This window comes from Hemiscyllium ocellatum, chromosome 7, assembly GCF_020745735.1.
Source record: "Hemiscyllium ocellatum isolate sHemOce1 chromosome 7, sHemOce1.pat.X.cur, whole genome shotgun sequence".
In the NCBI taxonomy this organism is placed as follows: Eukaryota; Metazoa; Chordata; class Chondrichthyes; order Orectolobiformes; family Hemiscylliidae; genus Hemiscyllium; species Hemiscyllium ocellatum.
The window spans coordinates 54,698,336-54,722,607 of NC_083407.1; the positions used below are offsets into that span (position 1 = coordinate 54,698,336).

General features: G+C 42.0%; 1 protein-coding gene across 3 annotated transcripts in view; it reads left to right on the forward strand.

The window, feature by feature from the left end:
• The first annotated feature begins 1,016 nt into the window (after window positions 1-1,016).
• wdsub1 (WD repeat, sterile alpha motif and U-box domain containing 1) overlaps window positions 1,017-24,272 on the forward strand; it is a 45,958-nt gene continuing 22,702 nt past the window's right edge. For 2 of the 3 annotated variants that reach the window (XM_060827219.1, XM_060827222.1), the window contains exons 1-4: window positions 1,017-1,134; window positions 8,409-8,872; window positions 15,938-16,125; window positions 17,455-17,553. In XM_060827219.1, the coding sequence (XP_060683202.1) occupies window positions 8,475-8,872; window positions 15,938-16,125; window positions 17,455-17,553 (685 nt within the window). In that variant the 5' untranslated portion in view covers window positions 1,017-1,134; window positions 8,409-8,474. Of the gene's footprint in view, window positions 1,135-2,515; window positions 2,646-8,408; window positions 8,873-15,937; window positions 16,126-17,454; window positions 17,554-24,272 lie in introns of those variants that run through there. The other variant, XM_060827221.1, reaches the window with a different exon arrangement.

Sequence of the window (24,272 nt, forward strand, 5' to 3'; positions counted from 1 at the left end):
GGAATAGCAAAGGTCTTTTCCCTGGGGGAGTCCAAAACTAGTGGACATAGGTTTAAGGTGGGGGGGAAAATTTAAAAGGGACTTTGAGGTGCAATTTTGGTATGAGTTGCCAAAGGAAGTGATAGAGGTGGGTACAATTACAATATTTAAAAGTAATTTAGACAGGTACATGGACTGAAAGATTTAGAAAGAAATTGAGATAAATGGAACTAGTTCAGTTTAGGAAACCTGGTTGGGCCAAATAGCCTGTAGTGTCTGACGACTACTAATGACTCGACTGCTCATTGGCTGGCACCTCAGGTCCAGAACTCAATGTGTAGCCCTACAGGAGGTCCAAGGGGAGTGCATCATTGCGTTTTTGTAACTTGGCAAGATGTGAAAGGAGGTATCCCTCACGTATTGGATGCTTCCACTAATGACGTTTAAAATTACACAACACCAGGTTGCAGTCCAACCCATGTCCTCTCATGACATCAACGTGGTTCTGTCCTCCATAACAAGCTTAATGTGCCCTTAAATAAGACGAAGAATTGCACATACTGGAAATCTGAAACAAAAACGGAAAATACTCGATAAGCGCTGGTACGTCTGGCAGCACCAGGCAAAAATAAAATTCTGTTAACGGGATTATTTGGACGCAAAACGTTCAGCATTGAGGGGGCGGAGCCGGCTGAGGATCTGTGCGGGAGGCGGGGCCGTCGGTAGTGCAGAGGGCGGGGCTACCCGGCTGCAGGGCGGGGTTCGAGGCATGTCAGGTCACAGTGAGTGGGTGGGGCACCGTGAGGGGGCGGAGCTGGATAGGGTACGAGGGGCGGGGTAGGGCAAGGTTGAGTGAGGGGCCGGGCAGGGCAGGGATCCGTGAGGGAGCGAGGCTGGATAGGTTACGAGGGGCGGGGCAGGGATCCGTGAGAGGGCGGGGCTGGACTGGGTACGAGGGGCGGGGCAGGGATCCGTGAGGGGGCGGGGCTGGACTGGGTACGAGGGGCGGGGCAGGGATCCGTGAGGGGGCGGGGTGGAGCAGTGCAGGGTTGAGTAAGGGGACCGGTAACGTCAGAGTGGGACAAAGGTGTCGGTTTGTTGTCGCGTCGGGACTTTTGTATCGTCATTGGAGTTCTTGTTAAATAACGACGTAGTGTAAGTTTCTGCGGTTTTGTTAATGTTAATAGAAATGATGATTTAATTGGGGGGGTGACAGAATGGTGAGTAACTAAGCAGCTGATGGGGGGGGGGTGAACTTTACTGAAAAGCCGTGATCCCAATGTGTTTCTAGGCCCGTCTTATTATAACCTCCTCCTCAGAGCAGCTGTCACCAAGTGAGGCCTTCGAGTTGGGAGCGGTTTGTTTTTGTCCAGCATCGAGTGTGTGTTGCATTCACTAACTAATCGCCTTATAGTTAATGGGCCAAGAGCCCTACCTGTCTTCTAGATTACATTAGTCGGGGCAAAAGTTTCATTTCGCTTTTGCAACGCATTAAGTTGTTTTTTCCTTCCAGCGCGAGCATTCGAGATCCTGGCCTTCCTCTGATGGAAGCATTCCCAGAGGGAATTATCTGTGATTCTATCTCGAGAGCCAACTTGTATTTATGGAAACTCTGAAAACGTGACACTGTATCCTATATTGTTTAATGTTAAAACATTACATAAAAATAATTAAATTAAATCATAGTGGAATGCAGCTTTGTGCTTGTTCCCTCTAAGTTAGAGGTGGGAAGATTGTTATTTTCCACCAGGCCTCGAATATCACAAGTTAATTGAAAAGGAACAAATCAGAGATTGAAGACTATTACCTTGCCTTTCAGTGTTGCCAGCCATCTCAGTTCAAATTCAAACTACTAATTCAGTAACTTTAGGATTCCATGTTGAAATTTCCAGTGGTGTTGAATGTCAATATAATGGCTATATTAGGGTTTATTGAGTGTATAGCCATAACGGAATCAGTAATACAGCTGTTATAAGGCTGTAAGAAATAGGAGCAGAAATAGGGCTATTCAGATCAAATTGCAGAGCAGGCTGAATGAAAAGAAATAGGAATGGGAGAAGGGCATTCAGCCCCTCAAACCTACTCCACTTGGTTTTGTAGCTGATTGGACATTCTGTTTCTTGCCACTTCCCATTAAATTTGATACCGATACTGATCAAGATTTCTATCAATTTCATTTGATCGTGGCTGATCTACTTTTCCATCCCACTCACCTGTTTTGTCCCGGTACTTCTTTCCTCATACTCAAAATATATTTGCTTTGGCCATCACCAATAACACATGTAATTTGTGAGCACTGCAATTCCATCAGACTTGTGAAAACTGTTGGATGTTTTCATTCTCATTAGGCAGATTAGACACATTTCTTTGGCTTATACTTGCACTTTACTGAAATTCAAGAAGGGTGTGAGAAGATGCATATGATGTGGAAGTATGAAAATATCTTTGTTTCACATGATGTTTAACTGGTCATGTCACTTAATGTTGAGTCATAGATGGAAATGGTCTGTAGCATGGAAGAAAGCTCATCTAGGGGCCTTATGTACAACACAAAGCTACTGCATAGATGCAGCAGGCATTCAGAAAGGCCAGTAGAATATTGGCCCTTATTTCAAGGGATTAGAGTGTAAGAGACCGAAGTCTTACTGCAACTGTACAAATTGCTGGTGAGTACCATGGGTGGTTTTGCTCCCCTTGTTTAAGAAAAAGTATTGTATCATTGGAGGTAGTTTAAAGGAGTTTCTTTAGGATTTTCCATGGTATGAATGGATTGTCTTATGAACAAAGGTTGAACAGGTTGAGTCATAAAGCTGTACAGCATGGAAACAGCCCCTTTGGTCCAAATCAACCATGCTGACCAGATATCCTAAATTAGTCTGGAACCTTTTGCCAGCATTTGGCCCATATCTCTCTCAACCTTTTTGTTTATATACCCATCCAGATGCCTTTTAAATATTGTAATTGAACCAGCCTCCACCACTTCCTTTGGCAGCTCATTCCATACATGCACCATCCTCTGAATGAAAAAGTTGTCCCTTTGGTCCCTTTTAAATTTTTCCCCTCACCTTAAACCTGTGCCCTCTAGTTTTGGACTCCAATACCCGGAGAAAAGATCTTGTCTATTCACCTGATCTATGCCCCTCATGACTTTAGAAACTTCTGTAAGGTCATCTGTAGTTTCTGGTGCTCCACAGAAAATAGCCCCAGTCTATCTGGCTTCTCCCTATACCTCAAACTCTTCAACCCTGGCAACATCCTTGTTATTCTTTTCTGAACCCTCTAAAGTTTCACAACATCCTTCCGATAGCAAGGAGACCAAACTTGAACGCAGTATTCCAAAAGTGGCCTATCCAATTTCCTATATAGCCACAACATGACCTCCCAACTCGTATACTCAAAGCACCGAACAATAAAGCCTCCTTCACTGCCCTGTCCTCCTGCAACTCTACTTTTAAGAAACTATGAATCTGCAAGTCAAGGTCTCTTTGTTTGGCAAGACTCCCCAGGACCTTACCATTGTGTGAATGAGTCCAACCTTGATTTGTTCTACTAAAATGCAACACCTCAAATTTATCTAAATGAAACTCCCTCTGCCACTCAGTCCACTAGCCCATCTGATCAAAGTCCCGTTGTACTTGGGGGTAACCTTCTTGGCTGTTCAACACCAATTTTGGTGTCATCTGCACATCTATTAACTATACTTCCTATGTTCACATTCAAATAATTTATATAAATGACAAAAAGCAGTAGATCCTTGTAACACACCACTGGTCACAGGCCTGCAGTCTGAAAAGCAACCCTCCACCACCACCATCTGTCTCCTACCTTTGAGTCAATTCTGTATCCAGATAGCTAATTCTTCCTGTATTCCATGTGACCTAATCTTACTAACTAGTCTACCTCATTGGAATTCAGAATAATGAAAGGTGATCTCTTTGAAACATATAGGATTCTTGAGAGGCTTGCTAGGGAAAATGCTGAGAGGGTGTCTTCCCTTGTTGGAGATTCTAGGACTGGAGGGTATACTCTCAGAATTGAGGGATGCCAATTTAAGACTGAGATGAAGAGGAGTTTATTCTGAGGGTGAGAGTCTGTGGAACTCCTTGCTGCAGTGAGCTGTGGGGCAGACTCCTTGTGTATATTTTAAGGTTCAGATAGATTCTTAATCAGCCGGGATGTTGAGGGTTATGAGGGAAAGTCAGGAAAGTGGATGTGAGAAATGTTGAATCGGTTATAATCCCATTGAATTGCAGAGCAGGCTAGAGCATAGTTGATTGGCCTTCTGTTCTTCTTCAATGGCGTTCGACAAAGTTCCCCATGGGAGACTGGTTAGCAAGGTTAGATCTCATGGAATATAGGGAGAATTCGCCACTTGCATACAGAACTGGCTCAAAGGTAGAAGACAGAGGGTGAGGGTGGAGGGTTGCTTCTCAGACTGGAGGCCTGTGACCAGTGGAGTGCCACATGGATCGGTGCTGGGTCCTCGACTTTTTGTCATTTACATAAATGATTTGGATGCGAGCATAAGAGGTTCAGTTAGTAAGTTTGCAGATGACATCAAAATTGGAGGTGTAGTGGACAGCAAAGTAGGTTACCTCAGACTACAACAGGATATGGACCAGATGGGCCAATTGGCTGAGAAGTGGCAGATGGAGTTTAATTCACATAAATGTGAGGTGCTTCATTTTGGGAAAGCAAATCAGGGCAGGACTTATACACTTAATGGTAAGGTCGTAGAGCGTGTTGCTGAACAAAGAGACCTTGGAGTTCAGGTTCATAGCTTCTTGAAAGTGGAGTTGCAGGTAGATAGGATAGTGAAGAAGGTGTTTGGTATGCTTTCCTTTATTGGTCAGAGCATTGAGTACAGGAGTTGGGAAGTTATATTGCGGCTGTACAGGACATTAGTTGGGCCACTGTTGGAATATTGCGAGCAATTCTGGTCTCCTTCCTATTGGAAAGATGTTGTGAAACTTGAAGATTTACAAGGATGTTGCCAAGGTTGGAGGATTTGAGCTATTGAGAGAGGCTGAACAGGTTGGGGCTGATTTCCTTGGAGTGTCGGAGGCTGAGAGGTGACCTTAGAGGTTTACAAAACTGAAGGGCATGGATAGGGTAAACAGGCAAAGTCTTTTCCCTGGGGTCAGGAAGTCCATAACTAGAGGGCATAGGTTTAGGGTGAGAGGGGAAAGATATAAAAGGGACCTAAAGGGCAACCTTTTCACGCAGAGGGTGGTACGTGTATGGAATGAGCTGCCAGAGGATGTGGTGGAGGCTGGTACAATTGCAACATTTTAGAGGCATTTGGATGGGTGTATGAATAGGAAGGGTTTGGAGGGATATGGGCCGGGTGCTAGCAGGTGGGACTAGATTGAGTTGGGATGTCTGGTCGGTATGGATGGGTTGGACCGAAGGGTCTGTTTCCATGCTATACATCTCTATGACTCTAACCCATTGCGTCCACGCCAAAACAACCATCTAGTCATTTTAATCCCCTTTTTCATCACCTGGCACATAGCCTTGAATGCCTTTGCATCACAATTGACATCTAAATATTTCTTAAATGTTATGAGAGTTTCTACTTCTGCCACACTCGCAAAGACTTCCAGATTCACACCACACTCTGAGTGGAAAAACAAATCCTCACATCCCTCTAAAGATATAATAGGCAAATTTTACTCATATACTGAATTGTACTGTGCTGCTTTATTGTTGTTTTGTTTTTGCTGTTGTCCGGACTTACATTATTCTTCAAGAATTTTTTTAATATATTCATGGAATGAGGGTTTTGCCTTTCAGCCATCCTTAAAGATAAAATGGGATCATGCTGGAAAATAATTTTTGGAAGCACTGAAATAGTTTTTGCTTTGCTTCACATTTACATAATCAAGTTGATATGGACTCATCCTGTCTCAGAAGTACTTACTGCATGAGTGCTGAAATGCTAAGGTTACTTTGATTTGATAAAAATGCATTGATCCAAGTTCTGAATGTCATAGTGGGTAAACTGACACCAAAACTTATGGATTGATTTCTTGAAGAGTAACAATCTTACATAGAGCCCTTTTTTGTGAGAAAAAGGAGGTCTGCATTTCTGAGGTGAGATTTCATTCGGGAATGAGGACCAATACTTGGCATGGTGTCGGCTGGAAAAGTCCAGAGCAGGGCACTCTTGGTGGCATGGCGTGGGCTGGGAAGCCCGGAGTGGGACTCTGGCAGTGGTATGGTGTAGCAGCAGAGAAGGAAACGATGGAGTCTCTAAGTTATTTTTAAAATGTTTTATTCTAAGTTAATGTAAATATGTACAGGTAACAGTCCACACTTTTCACTGTGTTTTATATTGAATACACATGTTGATAAATGATATTGTAATTTTATTAACTTCATTCTGACAATTCTTTCACAATGCGGAACTGTTGGAGAAAGGTAAACCTTGTCCCCTTTTCACAGCAATAAGTTGTCATGTTCTGAAATTTACAGGTCCTGACAGCCACTTTGACAGCTGCTGACAAACAGAAAGTAATTATGGTCTGTGTGATGGTAGGGTGCCATCTGGCTAGGGGTAGGTTGGGCTGGTTGGAAGAAATCAGATTGGGGAGGGAGGACGTATTTAGTCCATGTGGGTTGGAGAAGGGACTTGGGTCAGGTCCCTCAGCAGGGGTGGTGTTTGGTAAAGGTTGGGTCCGATGGCAGAGGTAGTGGATTTGTTGGAGTGGGAAGGGGCTTAGAGAAGGGGGGTGAGAGTGCTGTCTTACAGGTCAGGGAGGATTAGGTTGGTGTGGGTCTGTATTTGGCCTAGGAGGTCTAAGTGGTCTGGGGAAAGTTATAATTGGGAATGTGAGAGATAGGTTTGGGATTTCTTAAATAGTTGTTCAATGATCAACTACATATTTCATAGTATAATGTTTACTATTTTCCTTTATTTCATTGGAACGTTCTGCAGTCTCTAATTTAAGACTGAGGGTTCCTGCAATTGACCTGCAAAATTTAGTTTCCTGGGCAATTCCCTAGGCACTTGCTCTGCCTGCTTGTTTCATACATGCACCATCCTTTGCGTGAAAATGTTATAACAAATGAAGGCAAGCATGCCAAATGGCTTTGTCACTACCCAGTCTATATTCCACAAAATAATTTTCACTCTTTTTGTCTTTGGTCGTTCTCATGCTGGCTCTTCGGATAGTGATATGAGAGGACTGAAGAATTATGTTATTCCTTGTTCAAAAGGTTGTGAGGAGGAGCTAAGCACTACGTACCAGTCAGTTTAACTCGATTGGTTGCAAAAGCATTTAGAAATGGTAATTCAGACAAAATTAACAATGTGGACTAATTAAGGAAGTGTTCTAGGCAAAGCAGTATAATTTGCTTGCAGTTTTGATGCAACAGTATCAAAGAAGGTAATATAATTGATTGTGTTGCACGTGGCCTTCTAAAGGACATTTTGTAGATTTAAAAGGTTTGATAAAGTACTCAAAACTGGAGAAATTATTCCTGCCAGCAGCAAGTTTGAGAACTACAAAAAAACAGTTTTTAGGTGATTGGTCAGAGTAACAGTGGTGACTTGAGAAAGTGTTTTGTGCAGTGAGAGGTTAGCATGTGAAATGCAACTACAGAAGTGTTTTCAAGGTCAGTTCAATCCAGGCCTTTAAATAATTTTTCAGCCGTTGTTTTGAAGCAAAAATTTGCAGGGCTACAGGCAAAAGATGAGTTGAATTGCTTTTGGAGGGAGCTGTCATGGATGCATCTGGCTGAATGGCCTCCTGTGCCATAACCATTCTGTGATTCTATAGCAACAGCATCCAGAGAAGTTTATTAGGTGACCTAATCAAGATGATGAGGGATTTTGATTGTGTGAATAGAGAAAAAGACAGTCTGGCTGGTAAGTTGCTCAATAATCAGAAGTTGTGATGTTTGAATCAGTGGTTTAAGTTCAAAAGGTGAGAGAGAATGTTTGGAGTTGTTCACTTCTGGAGTGACCCACATGCCGTTGTGATGGAACAGATCTCATAAATAATTTTAAGAAGACGTTGGCTGATAAATATGGATATAAAACTTTGGAGCTTGCAAGTTTATGGCCCAAAAATAGGATGAAACATCATTGCTCTTCCACAGAGCCAACACAAGTACAATGGACTGAAGAACCACTCCAGTGCTGTACATTTTTATGATTCTCTCAGTTGTTTTGAAAAACATTTATTTTGTAAGATATTGATATCTCTTATACATATTAAGGGAGGAGTTTTTATGGTTTAATATTGGCAACTAAATGGCATCTTGTAACAATTCACAAAATATTCTTGAATCAATATTATTTTGAAATTTCCTTTATATTTCATTTCTGGTTACAACAAAATAACTTTTTTCTGATATTTGCATAATTTTTGCAGATAACACTGATATTAACCTCTACTTTTTTTTCATCGATATCATTACAGGTTTCACTATTTCAAGAACGAAAGAAAACCAAATTCTTACAGAAGCAATATCCAAAACTATTGGCCATGGTAACGCTCATCCAAACTTTCACAGACCATACTGATGACGTTAACTGTTGTGCCTTCTCTTCCACTTACCTGGCTTCCTGTTCATTGGACCGAACAATACGCCTTTATTTATTAAAGGATTTCTCAGAGCTTCCTTTCTCGCCACTAAAAGGTCATAGTTATGGTGTACATTCCTGTTGCTTTAGTTCTTGTGGGAAGTTTCTAGCTTCCAGTTCAACTGATGGGAACACTGTGCTATGGAATCCCAGTTCGGGAGAGAAGTTGGCAACATTGAAACAGCCCAGTGAAAGCCCAGTAAGGGTTTGCAAATTCTCTGATAATTCCAATTATTTGATATCTGGTGCAGCTGATGGTACTGTGGCATTATGGGACGTTCACAGGAAGAAACTTCGCAGGTTAGTAAGAGAGCTTGCAGCTTTTTTTTATTAATAATTGCATGCAGTTTTTCAACATGTATTTTGATTTAAGATTTTTGCTAATAATTTTATGTTGAATGCATCTTTGTTCATTTAAACTGGGGCTCTGGAACAAATGTAGATACAAAATTAAATTGAGGCTCTCTATTCAGAATAAGGTTTGTTGTTCAAATCTCTGCAAAACTGAATGACTGACTGTAACTTCAACCATGAGTGGTAAATAACCTGACTTCAAAAAGCCACTGTCAATTATATGAAGATTTGAACTGAAGCCTTGCCTCACTTCAAGTTTCTCAATATGCTATTGCTTCAAGTTCAACATTTATTCTTTTTGCATGCATCTGGTCACTCGTCAACAGATCAATGTAACTGCGGCCATAGTGTTCTCCCTCCTTGTCTTTCTACCTTCCTCTGGGGCATTGAATATCGTTGATTCTTCCTTGGTTCACTTTGTGACACTTCCCATTTCCTGCTCCACCCAGCCTATCGAAAGATATGGGATTTCAGCTAAATGACAAGCAAGTCACCTGGGGAAATAGTTGGTGAGATATTTGCCGACTTGTGCTTTCTGACCACCAAAGAGAAAGAAGTCAACATCGTCCATGCAGGAAGAGGATTCACAACAACAACTGTTACTAGAAATATCCATGTAACCAGGGCTGGGTGAAGTCCTAAGGTGCTTAGAAGTCAGGAAGGAGAAAGCTCAAGAAGCGAAAGGCTGTGGGACTGTCTGAGAGGAAAGCATCTTACAAGGTTGTTGAAGAAATAATGTTAGGCAACCCATATTAGCAAATAGTGAGTTGAGTTAGAACTTTGCTTGTTTCAAGGGTTCTGTGGAGAGACATTAACTGAAGAAAACAGCACAGAACTTTGCTGAAAGGTAATCAACTACAGCAGCATTATCAAATGAACTTTGAACTGGTCTACCTGATCTCTGAGTTCACTGTCATGCTGGCAACTTCCATGAAAGAATTATTATAATCCTAGCTGATGTTATTACTGATTCCTGATGAAGGGCTCCTGCCTGAAACATCGATTTTCCTGCTCCTTGGATGCTTCCTGACATGCTGTGCTTTTCCAGTGCTACTCTAATCTTGACTCTAATCTCCAGCATCCAAAATGGAGGACGGGAAAAATTTCTGGCTGTAACAGCTGCTTGTTTATTGAGGTATTTCAGGTGTTGGAGGTGATTTCCTCGAATTCCAGGAGCAGCAATTACTGTTTTATATGCTGTTGCACTGTTTTGGAACTTAAAAAAAAGTCAAAACAACAGCAGTTTTAAAAGGGAGAAGAACAAACAAAGGAGGCACATGGTGAGGTCAGTGCAGGAGAGAGAGAAAGAAACTGACAGCAGTGAACCTGCACAGTTTACTGCCTTTGCTGGTTGAATTCATATATCGGAGTGCGTCTGGGAAAATTAACAAACAGTGAAATTCACAACTGATCTTGGCGGAACCTGTTTGGGTGAAGTTCACACCACAGAGGCAGATAAGTGTATTGTTTTTCAGTGTGACTTACAGAAAGTCTGCAGTAGTGAGTAGAGTGGGTTCTTTATTGATTGAGACGTATCTCAAAAAAACAATGAAACTTAAAATATAAGTTATAACTATTAATTTAACTTGGGCAGTGTTTTGTAGAGGAATAAGATGATATTTTCTGGGTCTGTAGATTGTGAAGGAGCAAAAATGGCCTTTAGTAGAGTGATATGCGCTTCTTGTCAGATGTAGGAGTTTAAAGGGGGTTTAAGGGTTACTGCAGATTATATTTGCAATAAATAGAGTTGGGTTGCGAATCTTGTCAGATCGAATGGATCGGTTGGAGAGACAGTTAGAAGCAATAAGGAATTTGCAACAGCAACAGTATGTGATGTATGGCAGTTATAGGAAGGGGGAAAAAGTCACATAGATGGGTTAACTCCAGGAAAAGTAAGAGAGCTAGGCAGGAGCCTTCTGTGGCTATCCCCATTTCAAACAAGTATGCTGTTTTGGAAAATGTAGCGGATGATGGATTCTCAGCGGAACATAGCACAAACAGCCAAGTTTCTGGTATTGAGACTGGCTCTAATGCAATGAGGGGTATGTCGGCTCCAAGAGATCAATTGTGTTTGGGGACTTTCCAATCCAAGGTACAGACAGACGTTTCTGTGGCTAACAGCAAAAAAATCAGAATGGTGTGTTGCTTTCCTGGTGCCAGGATCAAGGATGTCTCAGAGAGGGTGCAGAATGTTCTCAAGGGGGAGAGGGGTCAGCAAGAGGTCATTGGTTCCAATGTAGACAACCCAGGTAATTATAGACCGATGAACCTTACTTCAGTTGTCTCTACTCCCCTTCTTGAACAGGGGAACCACATTTGCTTTCCTCCAGTCTTCTGGCACTATTCCTGTTGACAATGACGATTTAAAGATCAATGCCAACGGCTCAGCAATCTCCTCTCTGGCTTCCCAGAGGATCCTAGGATAAATCCCATCTGGCCCAGGGGATTTATCTATTTTCACACTCTGCAGGATTTCTAATACCACTTATAAGAGGTTATAAGAGATAGGATTTGTAATCATCTAGAAAAGAATAATTTGATTAGGGATAGTCAGCATGGTTTTGTGAAGGGTAGGTCATGCCTCAAACCTCAGAGTTCTTTTGAGAAGGTGACCAAACAGGCAGATGAGAGTAAACCGGTTCATGTGGTGTATATGGATTTCAGCAAGGCATTCGATAAGGTTCCCCACAGTAGGCTATTGTACAAAATGGGGAGGAATGGGTTTGTGAGAGATATAGCAGTTGGATCAGTAATTGGCTTGCTGAAAGAAGACAGAGGGTGGTGGTTGATGGGAAATGTTCATCCTGGAGTCCAGTTACTAGTGGTGTACCACAAGGGTCGGTGTTGGGTCCACTGCTGTTTGTCATTTTTATAAACGACCTGGATGAGGGTGTAGAAGGGTGGGTTAGTAAATTTGCAGACGACACTAAGGTCAGTGGAGCTTGGATAGTGACAAAGGATGTTGTAGGTTTACAGAGGGACATAGATAAGCTGCAGAGCTGGGCTGAGAGGTGGCAAATGGAGTTTAATGCGGACAAGTGAGGTGATTCACTTTGATCAGTGTAACCGGAATGCAAAGTAAGGGCTAATGGTAGGATTCTTGGTAGTGTAGATGAGCAGAGAGATCTCGGTGTCCAGGTACACAGATCCTTGAAAGTTGCCATCCAGGTTGACAGGGTTGTTAAGAAGGCAGCTGAAAATGTGTTGCTGAAAAAGTGCAGCAGGTCAGGCAGCATTCAAGGAACAGGAAATTCGACGTTTCGGGCATTCCTGAAGAAGGGCTTATGCCCGAAACATCGAATTTCCTGTTCCTTGGATGCTGCCTGACCTGCTGCACTTTTCCAGCAACACATTTTCAGCTCTGATCTCCAGCATCTGTAGACCTCACTTTCTCCTTGTTAAGAAGGCATACAGTGTTTTAGCTTTTATTAATAGAGGGATCGAGTTCGGAACCATGAGGTTATGCTGCAGCTATACAAAACTCTGGTGCGCCTGCAATTGGAGTGTTGTGTGTAGTTCTGATCACTGCATTATAAGAATGACGTGGAAACTTTGGAAAGGGTGCAGAGGAGATTTACTAGGATGTTGCCTGGTATGAAGGGAAGGTCTTATGAGGAAAGGCTGTGAGGGACTTGAGGCTGTTTTCGTTGGAGAGAAGAAGGTTGAGAGGTGACTTAATAGAGACATATAAGATAATCAGAGGGTTAGATAGGGTGGACAGGGAGAGCCTTTTTCCAAGAATGGTGACGGCGAGCACTAGGGGGCATAGCTTTAAATTGAGGGGTGATAGATATAGGACAGATGTCAGAGGTAGTTTCTTTACTCAGAGTAGTAAGGGTATGGAATGCTTTGTCTGCAACTGTAATAGATTTGCCAACTTTAAGTACATTTAAGTTGTCATTGGGCAAGCATATGGACGTGCATGGAAGAATGTAGGTTTGATGGGCTTCAGGTTGGTATGACAAGTCGGCGCAACATCAAGGGCCGAGGGGCCTGTACTGCGCTGTAATGTTCTGTGTTCTATCTGTAAGAATAATAGGGTGGTTATGATAGGGGATTTTAACTTTCCAGACATAGACTGGGACTGCCACAGTGTTAAAGGTTTAGATGGAGAGGAATTTAAGTGTGAACAAGAACATTTTCTGATTCACTATGTGACTGTGCCTATTCTTGGGAAATAAGGCAGGGCAGGTGACTGCAGCGTCAGTGGGGAGCACTTTGGGGCCAGCGACCATAATTCTAATCTAATCTAATCTAATTTTAAATAGTGATGGAAAAGGATAGACCAGATCTAAAAATTGAATTTCTAAATTGGAGAAAGGCCAATTTTGACGGCATTAGGCAAGAACTTTCAAAAGCTGATTAGGGGCAGATATTCACAGGTGAAGGGACAGCTGGAAAGTGGGAAGCCTTCAGAAATGAGATAATGAGAATCCAGAGAAAAAAATATTCCTATTAGGCAGGAACTATGGAGCATAAATTGGGAACTGAAGTATGGACTTAGAAGAGCTAGAAGGGGGCATGAAAGAGCCTTGGCGGGTAGTATTAAGGAAAACGACAAGGCATTCTACGCTTACGTCAGGAGCAAGAGGGAGGCCAGAGTGTGGTTTGGGCCGATCAGGGATAGTGGAGGAACTTGTGCCTGAAATCGGAGGAGGTCTTCAATGAATACTTTGCTTCAGTATTTACTAAATTTGTGAGGACAGTGTGAAACAGGCTGATATGCTCGAACAGGTTAATAGTCATAAAGATATACAGCATGGAAACAGACCCTTCAGTCCAACTCATCCATGCCAACCAGCTATCCCAACCCAATCTTGTCTCACCTGCTAGCACCTGGCCCATATCCCTCCAAACCCTTCCTATTCATATACCCATCCAAATGTCTCTTAAATGTTGCAATTTTACCAGCCTTCACCACTTCCTCTGGCAGCTCATTCCATACATGTACCACCCTCTGCGTGAAAAAGCTGCCCCTTAGGTCTCTTTTATATCTTTCCCGTATCACCCTAAACCTATGCCCTCTAGTTCTGGATTCCTTGACCCTGGGGAAAAGACTTTGTCTATTTATCCTATAATTTTGTAAACCTCTATAAGGTCCCCCCTCAGCCTCCGACGCTGCAGGGACAACAGCCCCAGCCTGTTCAGCCTCTCCTTATAGCTCAAATCCTCCAACCCTGGCAACATCCTTGTAAATCTTTTCTGAACCCTTTCAAGTTTCACAACATCTTGTGTTAAAGAGGATGTGCTTGAAATTTTGAAAACCATGAGGATGGATAAGTCCCCTGGGCCAGGTGGGATATATCCAAGGTTTCTACTGGAAGTGAGGGAAGGGATTGCTGCATCTTTGACGATGATCTTCGTGTCCGCGCCTGTCCACTGGAATATGGCCAGATGATTGGAGGGTGGCAAATGGTATTCCCTCATTCAAGAAAGGGAATTGGGACAACCCTGGGAATTTCAGGCCAATCCGTCTTATGTCGGTGGTGGGCAAATTATTGGAAAGGATTCTGAGAGAAAGGATTTATGTTTTTTTTTGGAAAAACATAGATTGATTAGAGATAGTTAGCATGACTTTGAGAGGTCATACCTCACAAGTCTTGTTGAATTCTTTGAGGATGTCACAAAAACACATTGAAGGTAGAGCAGTGGATGTGATGTTTTTGGATTTTAGCAAGGCATTTGATAAAATTCCCCATGGTAGGTTAATTCAGAAAGTAAGAAGGCATGGAATGCAGGGAAATTTGATTGTCTGAATATAGAACTGGCTGGCTCATAGAAGACAGAGGATGGTAATTGATGGAAGGTATTCAGCCTGAAGCTTAGTGACCAGTGGTGTTCCACAGGATTCTGTTTTGGGACCTCTGTTCTTTGTGATTTCTTTAAACGACTTGGATGAGAAAGTTGAAAGGGTAGGATAGTAAGTTTGCCGATGACAGGAAGGTTGGAGGAGTTGTGGATAGTGTGAAGGGCTGTTGTAGGTTCCAATGGGACAGTGACAGGATGCAGAGCTGGGCTGATAAATTTACATCAGAACTGTCATTTCTCCCAACAAGTTTATGCAGATACTTATGGTCCACATGAACCTTCACTAATCAACATGTCTTTCTCCCCCTTCCTCCCCATTTATGTATCTCACTTCACATAACTGTACTTGTTATTTATTTCAACAAATCAGTTAGTTTCACATTCTTACTACTGAGCAGAGAAGTATCTCTGGAATTCTTGCAGCTGGAGTTCCATTTTTATTTCATGTTTCTGAATATGCACATTTTTCATATCCGCTTGATTGGCATAAGCATCCACTCCCCCCTCCACTGATGCTCAGTCACGTCACAGTAGTGTGTGCTATCTATTAGATGCACTGTGGAAATTAACCAAAGATCCTTAGACAACACCTTCCAAACTCTCAACCACTTCCATCTAGAAGGACAAGGGCAGATGATATATAGCAACATCACCACTTTCAGGTTCCCCTCCAAGCCACTCACCATCCTGACTTGGAAATGTATTTGAGGAAAAAGTGAGGTCTGCAGATGCTGGAGATCAGAGCTGAAAATGTGTTGCTAGTTAAAGCGCAGCAGGTCAGGCAGCATCCAAGGAACAGGAAATTCGACGTTTCGGGCCCACCCCAATCCTGACTTATTAGAGTTTAATAAAAGGGTGCCATTGGTCACAATAGCATCGCTACTTCCTCTTAGCAGTTTTTGTTTCCATCCACTATCCCTCCTAACAGTCTCTGTCTTCCTGTGTCCTTTTTACCATTCATATTATTATTCTATTTTTCAATCCATTGCCATCTCAAAATGCTATATCCCTGGTACAATTTTCTCCTCCTCCAGTCTGTAATTATACCATAACCTCATCATGATTGTTTTCATGTTGTTCTGTTTGAGTATAAAATTTGTTAAATATTTTCTGTCTGAATATTTTTTGTATGTTATTTAGAAGGAGGCTATGAAGAAAGCCCTCTAACATTTGTAGCTCATCTGAATTGTTACTTAACTTCAGGACAAGTGCTGTTGAGGATGGATCGGTAATTGCTTGTGACTTTTCTCCTGGTGGAAACTACTTTGTAACTGGCTCAACCTCTGGAGAGCTGACTGTCTGGGATTGCCAAATGAAGTGCCTTCTAAATAAGAAAACAGCTCATGACTTGGGAGTCACCTGCTGTGTATTTTCACCTCAACCAATCAACGGTATGTTTTATCTTGATATCTTCATATTTGCAGAACAAAATACTTCTAATATTTTAATACTTATGAAATAGTATTTTGAGAAAATTGATTGTGCACCACATTTTTGATAGTGGATCTTTTGAAGGTAAGTATCAAAGGTGTCATTTTGAGCATATTCAGTTCAAATGACAAATCAAAGGCAGAATAAGTAAAATGTTTAATAAAGAAGTAAAAACATTTTCTAAAAGATGACTGTGCTAGAAACACATTGATCTCTTATTTTGAATCTGCTCCTAAAATCTGGCTCTGATTCTGCCGTTCCCCTGACCCCCACTACATGCACTCTGACTGGGGATTTAAACAAAGTTATTGGCCCCCACTGTCATAGCAGCAGATGTGTGAAATGCTCAATGAAAATAGCAGAAACTGGGAATATTGAGCATTTTATGTGCAATGTTCAGGATTTAATGAAAAGAAAGAAGAACAGCATCAGGTCCAAAAGAAAATGTTTTCCCATTAGATTGTCAGAGCCATGTTCCATGTTGAGCAATGTTGGTGCTTAATTGAACTGTTGAGAAGGCAACCAACCTATACTGGTTTGCTGCACTCTGTGGGTGGTCCAAGAATAGTTGGGTCGTTTGCGGTTTTAAATTGGGAAGTTCTAGGAGCCAGTTGGTGCATCTATAAAAGATCAGAGCTGATACTGATAGTAGGAAGAAAAGCTGAACAGTTTCCATATTCTCAAATGTTTCTTTGGCTTCTCTTGGCATGCTAATTCGTTAGCATATGCTCATTGCAAAGCCAATAACGTGTACTGTGACTCAGTCACATTCATCAGGCAGATGACAACTGTATAACAAAAGATGTACTGCATGGCCACTGGCGCTCAACCTCCTGGGTGGACATACCTCTACAGCTAAGACTTTTGCAAATGAGATATGGAAACATTGACACCAACTACTGGGAGATAGATGACTATGGCTGTGACCTCTGCAGGCTGAATGGAAGTGTATTGGAAGCTGAAACAAAAGTTCAGCTGACCAAGACTTGACCCAGAGAAAACTGAGACCAGCAGATTGTGCACCTTCTCAGCACTTTGTCTTCCTTTCCATCAAATGTGGCAAAAGCTACCATGCAAGAATGGACTCCTACATCATACCAGCTGATGTCCATATCCACTGACCAGAACCGTGCAAGCCATTATCTTGCAAGGCTGAATTCTGGTGCTTATACGCATAATCATATTTTTGTCTCTTCTATGCAATATGTTCATTATAGGTCATGTAATTTATCAGTTTCTAAGTATTTTGTACACATTGCTGCATTATAACTTTTTCTTTGCTTTGTCAGGTGACATGGATAATTCAGAATCACATTGCTTTCTGATGGCTTCTTGTGGTCAGGACAACAAAATTAATTTTTGGATTATGTCTTGTAAAGAGCCAGCAGGTATGTTGAGTTGCTTCAAGCTGTCAGCCAAACATTGCTTCTGACTGTCAATGCCACTTTGTCCTAAATTAGGAAGAGACGCAGTGCATTAATCGTGGTTGACTGTTGCTATCCATTAAAATCTTATTGGCTTCTGCTTATGTCTTCTGATACCTGACTGTCATAATTTTGTAGTTATCATCATGGAGATTGTAATCTGTACTTTTTCTGCTTGTTACAATTTAAATTAATGTAGAATATTGTAAAATCCAAATATTTGCAGTGGAAATTTTGGCATCTAATTTGGCAATGATTTCCTGCCTATTTCACACCACAAAACATTGGAAACCTGTAAATGGAAGCTACAGCTATCCTCATTTAGCACTCCTAGTCCTAACAAAGACACGCTGTATGCAATAAGGTAAACAAAAATTACTTACCAGTTAGAAACACGTTTCTGATGTCTAATTTCTACATTTATGTAGCTATTGATGAGTTGAACCTAACTGGCTCAAAAATCCTGTCAGATTTTTTCTCTCCATTTAATTCCGCAATCTGGTTTCCTTTCTCAACTCTTGCTGTTTTCCGCTCACTGTGCCTTGTTGTTAATCTTTCCTTTAGCCCTAAGTGTGAGCCTGAAGTGAAAAAGGATCCTCTTTGGAAGAATGATCATAATATGGTAAAATTGAGTTAAGAAGTGATGTGGGTAAAAAATGAGGTCTGCAGGTGCTGGAGATCACAGTTGAAAATGTGTTGCTGGTTAAAGCACAGCAGGTCAGGCAGCATCCAAGGAATAGGAAATTCGACGTTTCGGGTATAAGCCCTTCATCAGGAATCAGGATTCCTGATGAAGGGCTTATGCCCGAAACGTCGAATTTCCTATTCCTTGGATGCTGCCTGACCTGCTGTGCTTTAACCAGCAACACATTTTCAATTAGGAAGTGATGTACCTAAATCTGAAACTGAGTATTGAGCTTAAAGTCAATTGCTTGGGTATGAAGGCAAGGGGCAAAGGTTGATTTGGAAAATTAGATTTAAAGGTATGACAGGAGATGAGAAATGATAAACATTTAAATACTTCATAATTCTTGAAAAATTATAAATTCTCAGGAGAAGACATCCATCCTAGACCAACTAAAAATTTTAAGAAAAGAAGTTGTATATTGTCAAGAAGAGTAATAAATCTGATGTTTGGGAGAGTGTTAGGTAACCATCAAAGGATAACCAAAAAAAAGTGAGAGCAAAAATGTAGAATGAGAGTAATTTATTCAGAAATACAAAAGTGATTGTAAGATCTTCTGCAATTAAGTAAAAAGTAAGAGAATAGCGAAAGAAATGCCGAATCTTTAGAGGTAAGAGAAATTAGAAATGGAAGAAAGGTAATGAAAAATATATAGTTTCTGTCCTTAGACTAGAAGGCACAAAAGCATTTTGAAAATAGGCATGACCAAGGCTTGAGTGAGAATCTTAAATCTTAATATTAAAAAAGAAAAGTTTTTAGAGAATTCCATGGGACTGAAAATGAAAAGAATTCAGTGAATTCGATGGTCTCCATTCACCGCTTCTAAAAGAGGTGACAGTGATCATAGTAGACGCAATGGTTCTAATATTCCAAACTCCCTGTAGGTTGCGCTATAGTCAGTGGAACACCATTCAAGAAATTATAAAGTGAGAAAACCTGGATCTTTGTCAGTTTAGCCTAACAACAGTCATTGGGTAAATGCTGGAATCTATTACTTTGGAAATGGTAAAATTGATAATGGGGACTTTGAAAAAAATAGTCTGATTAGATAGAGTCACCATGGTTTATGAAAGAGAAAATAAGATTTTGTAAAGGGATGTAATGACTTAGAGGTATTATTTAAACTATGAATCCAGAAACCAGCTAATGATGATAGCATTTGAATTCAGTTAAAAAACAGTCTAGAATTAAGAATCTACTGATGACCAATCTACCTTCCTAATATCCTTCAGGAAAGGAAATATGCCGTCCTCACCTGGTCTGGCCTACATGTGACTCCAGATCCATTGTAATGCGGTTGACTCTCAGCTGTCTTCTGCAATGGCTTTGTAAGCCACTCAGTTCAAGAATAGCGAGGGATGGGCAATAAATACTGGCCTGCCAGTGATGCCCATGTCCAACAAGTGAATAAAAGAAAATGTATACTAGGTTTGTTGATGTCACAAACAGGATAGAGAAAAAGCAAGCAAGTGAATCCCATTCTGTTTGATTTTCAAAAGGCATTTGATAAAATGACACAATGATATTTCTCAAGATAAGGTTCCTTAGAGTTAAGGTGGCAACATGTTAGAATGGATAGGGGATTATTTAAAAGACAAATGTTCAGGATTATTTTAAATTTGATGGCTGTTACCTCTGGGATGCTGTATTGAGTTGACTTAGTGGATCTATCATGGAGGAGAACAAAGTGAGGACTGCAGATGCTGGAGACCAGAGTTGAAAAGTGTGGTGCTGGAAAAACACAGCAGGCCAGGTGGCATCCGAGGAGCAGGAGAATCAATGTTTTGGGCAAGAAACATTGATTCTCCTGCTCTTCGGATGCTGCCTGGCCTGCTTTGGATCTATTGTGATCTTAGCAGTGATTGAGCAGACTGGAAGGGCTGCATGGCCTATTTGTGCTCCTGTTTCTTACATGTTGGAGAAATCTGGAGAGGACTTTAAGGAGAGTAGGAGTATACTTAACAGGGAAATCAGGAGGGCTAAAAGAGGGCAGGAAATGTCTTTGGCAAATAGGGTTAAGGAGAATCCAAAGAGATTCAACAGATAAGGACAAAGAGTAACTAGGCAGAGAATAGGGCCCCTTAAGGATCAACAAGGCTATGTATGGAACCATAGGAGATCGGTGAGATAGTATTTCGCATCAGTGCTTACTGTGGAGAAGTATATGAAAATTAGAGAACTTGGGGAACTAAATAGTGATATCTTAAATAGTATCCATGTTACAGGAGAGGAAGCATTGGATGTCTTAAAACACGTAAAGGTAGATAAATCCCCAGAACCTGTTCAGGTATATTGCAGAGCTTTGTGAGAAGCTGTTGAAGAAATTCCCCGGACTCGGGCCTTGAGCATTGATAAAATTTATTGCATGATATCATAGGGAGTACACCATTTCTTAGTACATATGGTGCATCTCCAAAGCACACCACGTCGCCATGGATTTATATAGTCCGAGCTGACAGTTGCTCAATCAGAAACAGAACCACTAGATGGTCTACATGAGCATCCACCAGGCACAGTCCAAGACTATACCTAACAAGCTACTGTTCTCAGACCTTGAGTCAATGCACACTCCAGATACTGCATTTGCCCGTTGATAACGTATGGCTGAGTTGCACTTTCTACAGATAAACAGTTCATGTGGGAAAAGCATAAGTTATGTGTTCTAGCACGCTGGAGCCACCATGGGCGATGGGACAAGCCAGGCGAGAGCAACACCATGACTGACCAAAATCTCTAAACAAGCATCCAGCAAAAACAGCTTCCCCAATTCCATCTTTTTGATCATAAGATCAAAGCAAGCAGGTCAGGATTACCTGAAAAAGGGGGAATGTTGCTGGCATCTGGGAGATTGTCCAGTGATGGAGGCTTGGAACAAATGGAGTACTCATCTATATCAGGGTGAAGGATTTCAGCAAGGGGATCTTGACCAACTGGGACGTTAATTGGACTGAGGGTCGTAATATGTTCATTATAGGTTCATTAAGACAAATGATAAGAGCCTAAATAAAAACGAAAATGACAACAAGTATAATGAGGGCTTTTCCTAAGGCACCAAGCCATCCGCCCATCCTGCTCCACAGATCCCAAGGGGAGCCAGTGTTACAGAGTTTGCACGCAGACTTTCGAATGTGATTGGTGAGGTTAATAATGTTCTCACTGGAGTCGGGAATATTGGCTCAGAATGTTGCACCTATGAGGGCACAAGTGCCCCTTTTCTCGGCTAGTAGATAATCTAAGACCAATGTGTTTTGTTGGGCGACAGTGCAGAGGTCGTCACCATTCACACAAAGTTGGTCAAGGGCTGCCATTTACGATTTCCTCAAGAACTGAGGCCAGTTTTCTGACCTCTGTTGCCAGTAGACCAGCCCCATAAGAGGGGAAGAGAATGGCAAAGAACTCCTCAGTGTCAGTTATAGATCTAATGGTGCAAAGCCAAGGCCGGTGGAATGGGAAGGAATGTGCGTGCTAAATAAAGGGTACCACATACTCTAGATAGCAACTACCAGTCCAGGAGAGTGGCAGCCAGGGGTAGGCTTTGTGGCCACAAATGAAATAGGTGCCATTATAAGTTCTCAAGTAATTGGTTTGAGTTCCAGTCCAAAGTGTTATGAACTTGGCACTTGTAGTAGTTTTATTGGGAACTTCAAGGTTCAGGATACTCCCAGCGGTAGTGGACTGGCACACGGACATGGTACGGAGAAGGGAATGGATACATTTACTGGTTCCAGCATTCCATCTTGATGTGTTGTTGCTTTTAAAGCAAATGGTTCCTGTGGGTTTACCCTTTCCTGTGGTACTAGTGAGGGAACAGAGCTGGGGATATATGCGAGAGGTAGTAGTGAGGCTGAAACCAACCCGTATACTTTTCCATAGTATAATTTACAGACTCCCAAGTGAACTTATCATTCGTGAAATAATTGGTCCTGTCAGGACCTTGCATGAAAGAGTGGTGAGACTCCCAATCAAACCTACCGCCTCAGCACGCACACACATGCACGCAAATGCACGCAAACACACACACACACAGCTAGGGTGGTTAACCTTCTGTGCATAAATATAAATCATGTAAAGAAGTGTTGACATGCAACTCCCTTGTGACAGAGTTCATCATCCATCTTCCCTGTTCCCCTTGTGCACAGTCAGTGTGAACAAGGCAGGGAACAACACAGAGACTGAAATGGCGATCATTCTCCACATATTGTGCCTGGCGGGTGAGCTGATGCCTCTGGTGTTTTCTGTTGATGTTCCTCTGGGGATGACGCTCTCTTGCAGCGAGTTCCATGAGTCAACTCAGGTCTTCCCTCAATCTTGACAGCCATCCAGGTTACCAGGAGGACGAGATATGGGCCTTTCCACGGAGCAAAAAGAGAATTCTTTTCTAATGATTTTATCATGACATAGTCCCCAGATTGGAAGGGATGCAATCATCATTAGATGCAGGAATGGCCTCCTTTACCTGATCATGGTTACGGGAAATCATCTTAGAGTGCTTTGACATAATCCAGAGGAGCTTCCTATGTCAAGAATAATGCCGTATCCACAGGAAATTTAGAAGGTCTTGCACCCATGGGCATTGGTCTTCCCATCAGGATCTTGAATGGGGTATGTCCTGTGGTTGTTTTGGTCTGGTTTTTTTGTGGTATATAGGGATAAGGGTACGGTTTCTGGCCAAGGCAGGCCCATGTCCTGTGTGATCTTTATTAGGCTGGTTTTAAGGGTACCATTCATCCGTTCCACAATACCTGAGGTTTGGGGCTGATAGGGATTATGAAATTTCCACATGATGCCTAGTGCTTTACTAACGTTTTCTGTGACTACACCAGTAAATTGAGTGCCTCTGTCGATGTTAATGTTCCTTGGAATTCGAAACCTAGAGATCACATTCTTCAGGAGGCATTTGACCACTGTTCTAGCATTGTCTTCCCTTGTGGGGGAGGCCTTGACCCATTAGAAAACATGTAGACAATTACCAACATGTACTTAAAACCTTGTTTAGCTGACATCTGAACGAAATCAATCTGTAAATGATTAAACAGTCCGTCTGGGACGTGCAGATGATCAAATGGCTAAAAATTTAGCATTATTATTTTGAAGACTCATTAGACATTTTGATACTAACACTTGTGCTGCTCTTGCAAAGCCCAGTGCGTACCAAGTTAGTCGCATTGCATGTATCATTCCTCCTTTTTCTGCATGCCTGACCCCATGGATGGCCAATGCAAGAACATGTAAGTGGGCTTTGGCAAATGAACCTTCCGTCATGGGATTCGGTAGCTCCTATGCACGTCCAGCTGTCTTTTTTGACTTGTGGAGCATGTTGCTGTGTAGCTTGCATTTTCTCTACTAGATCTAAAACCTTTGCTGTTTCCCCTCCTCTTCCAAGCTTGTAAAACCCATACAGTGGGAGCTGATGCTGTTTGTTTAGCAGCTTGGTCCGTGTGAGCATTTCCTCGGGCAATTGGGTCATCAGTGGCGGTATGGGCAATGCACTTTATCACAGCCACAGCGCAGGGGAGCATAACAGCCTGTAAAAGATTGTTGATGAGCAGGGCATGCTGCAAGGGCCTTCCAGGAGAGATGATAAAATCTCTGTTTCCTCGGGTTCCAAACTCATGTCCCACTCCAAAGACCTATCTGGAGTCGGTGTAAATGTTAGCAGACATTTTATCAGCAAGGATACAGGCTCTGGTAAGAGCAAACAGTTCGGCCACCCGTGCAGAGTTTCTTTCAGCAGCATAGTGGGTTCAAGGGTTTCAAAAGGTATGCATGTTGTGAAAAGGATCATGTCTGGGTTGTCTAACAGAGTCTCAGTGAGGTCGGAGCACAGGGTGACAAACTCTTGGACTACATGCAGACAATCATGCTCCTCTGCCGGGGAATCTTCTATAATGGGGAGAAGGGTGGCAGGGTTTAAAGTGGGGGTGCGCTGAAGCCGTAAGATTAGTGTGAGAAAGTAAGATGTCCTCCTAGCCAGTTCTCCTTGATGCTACAAAATGCT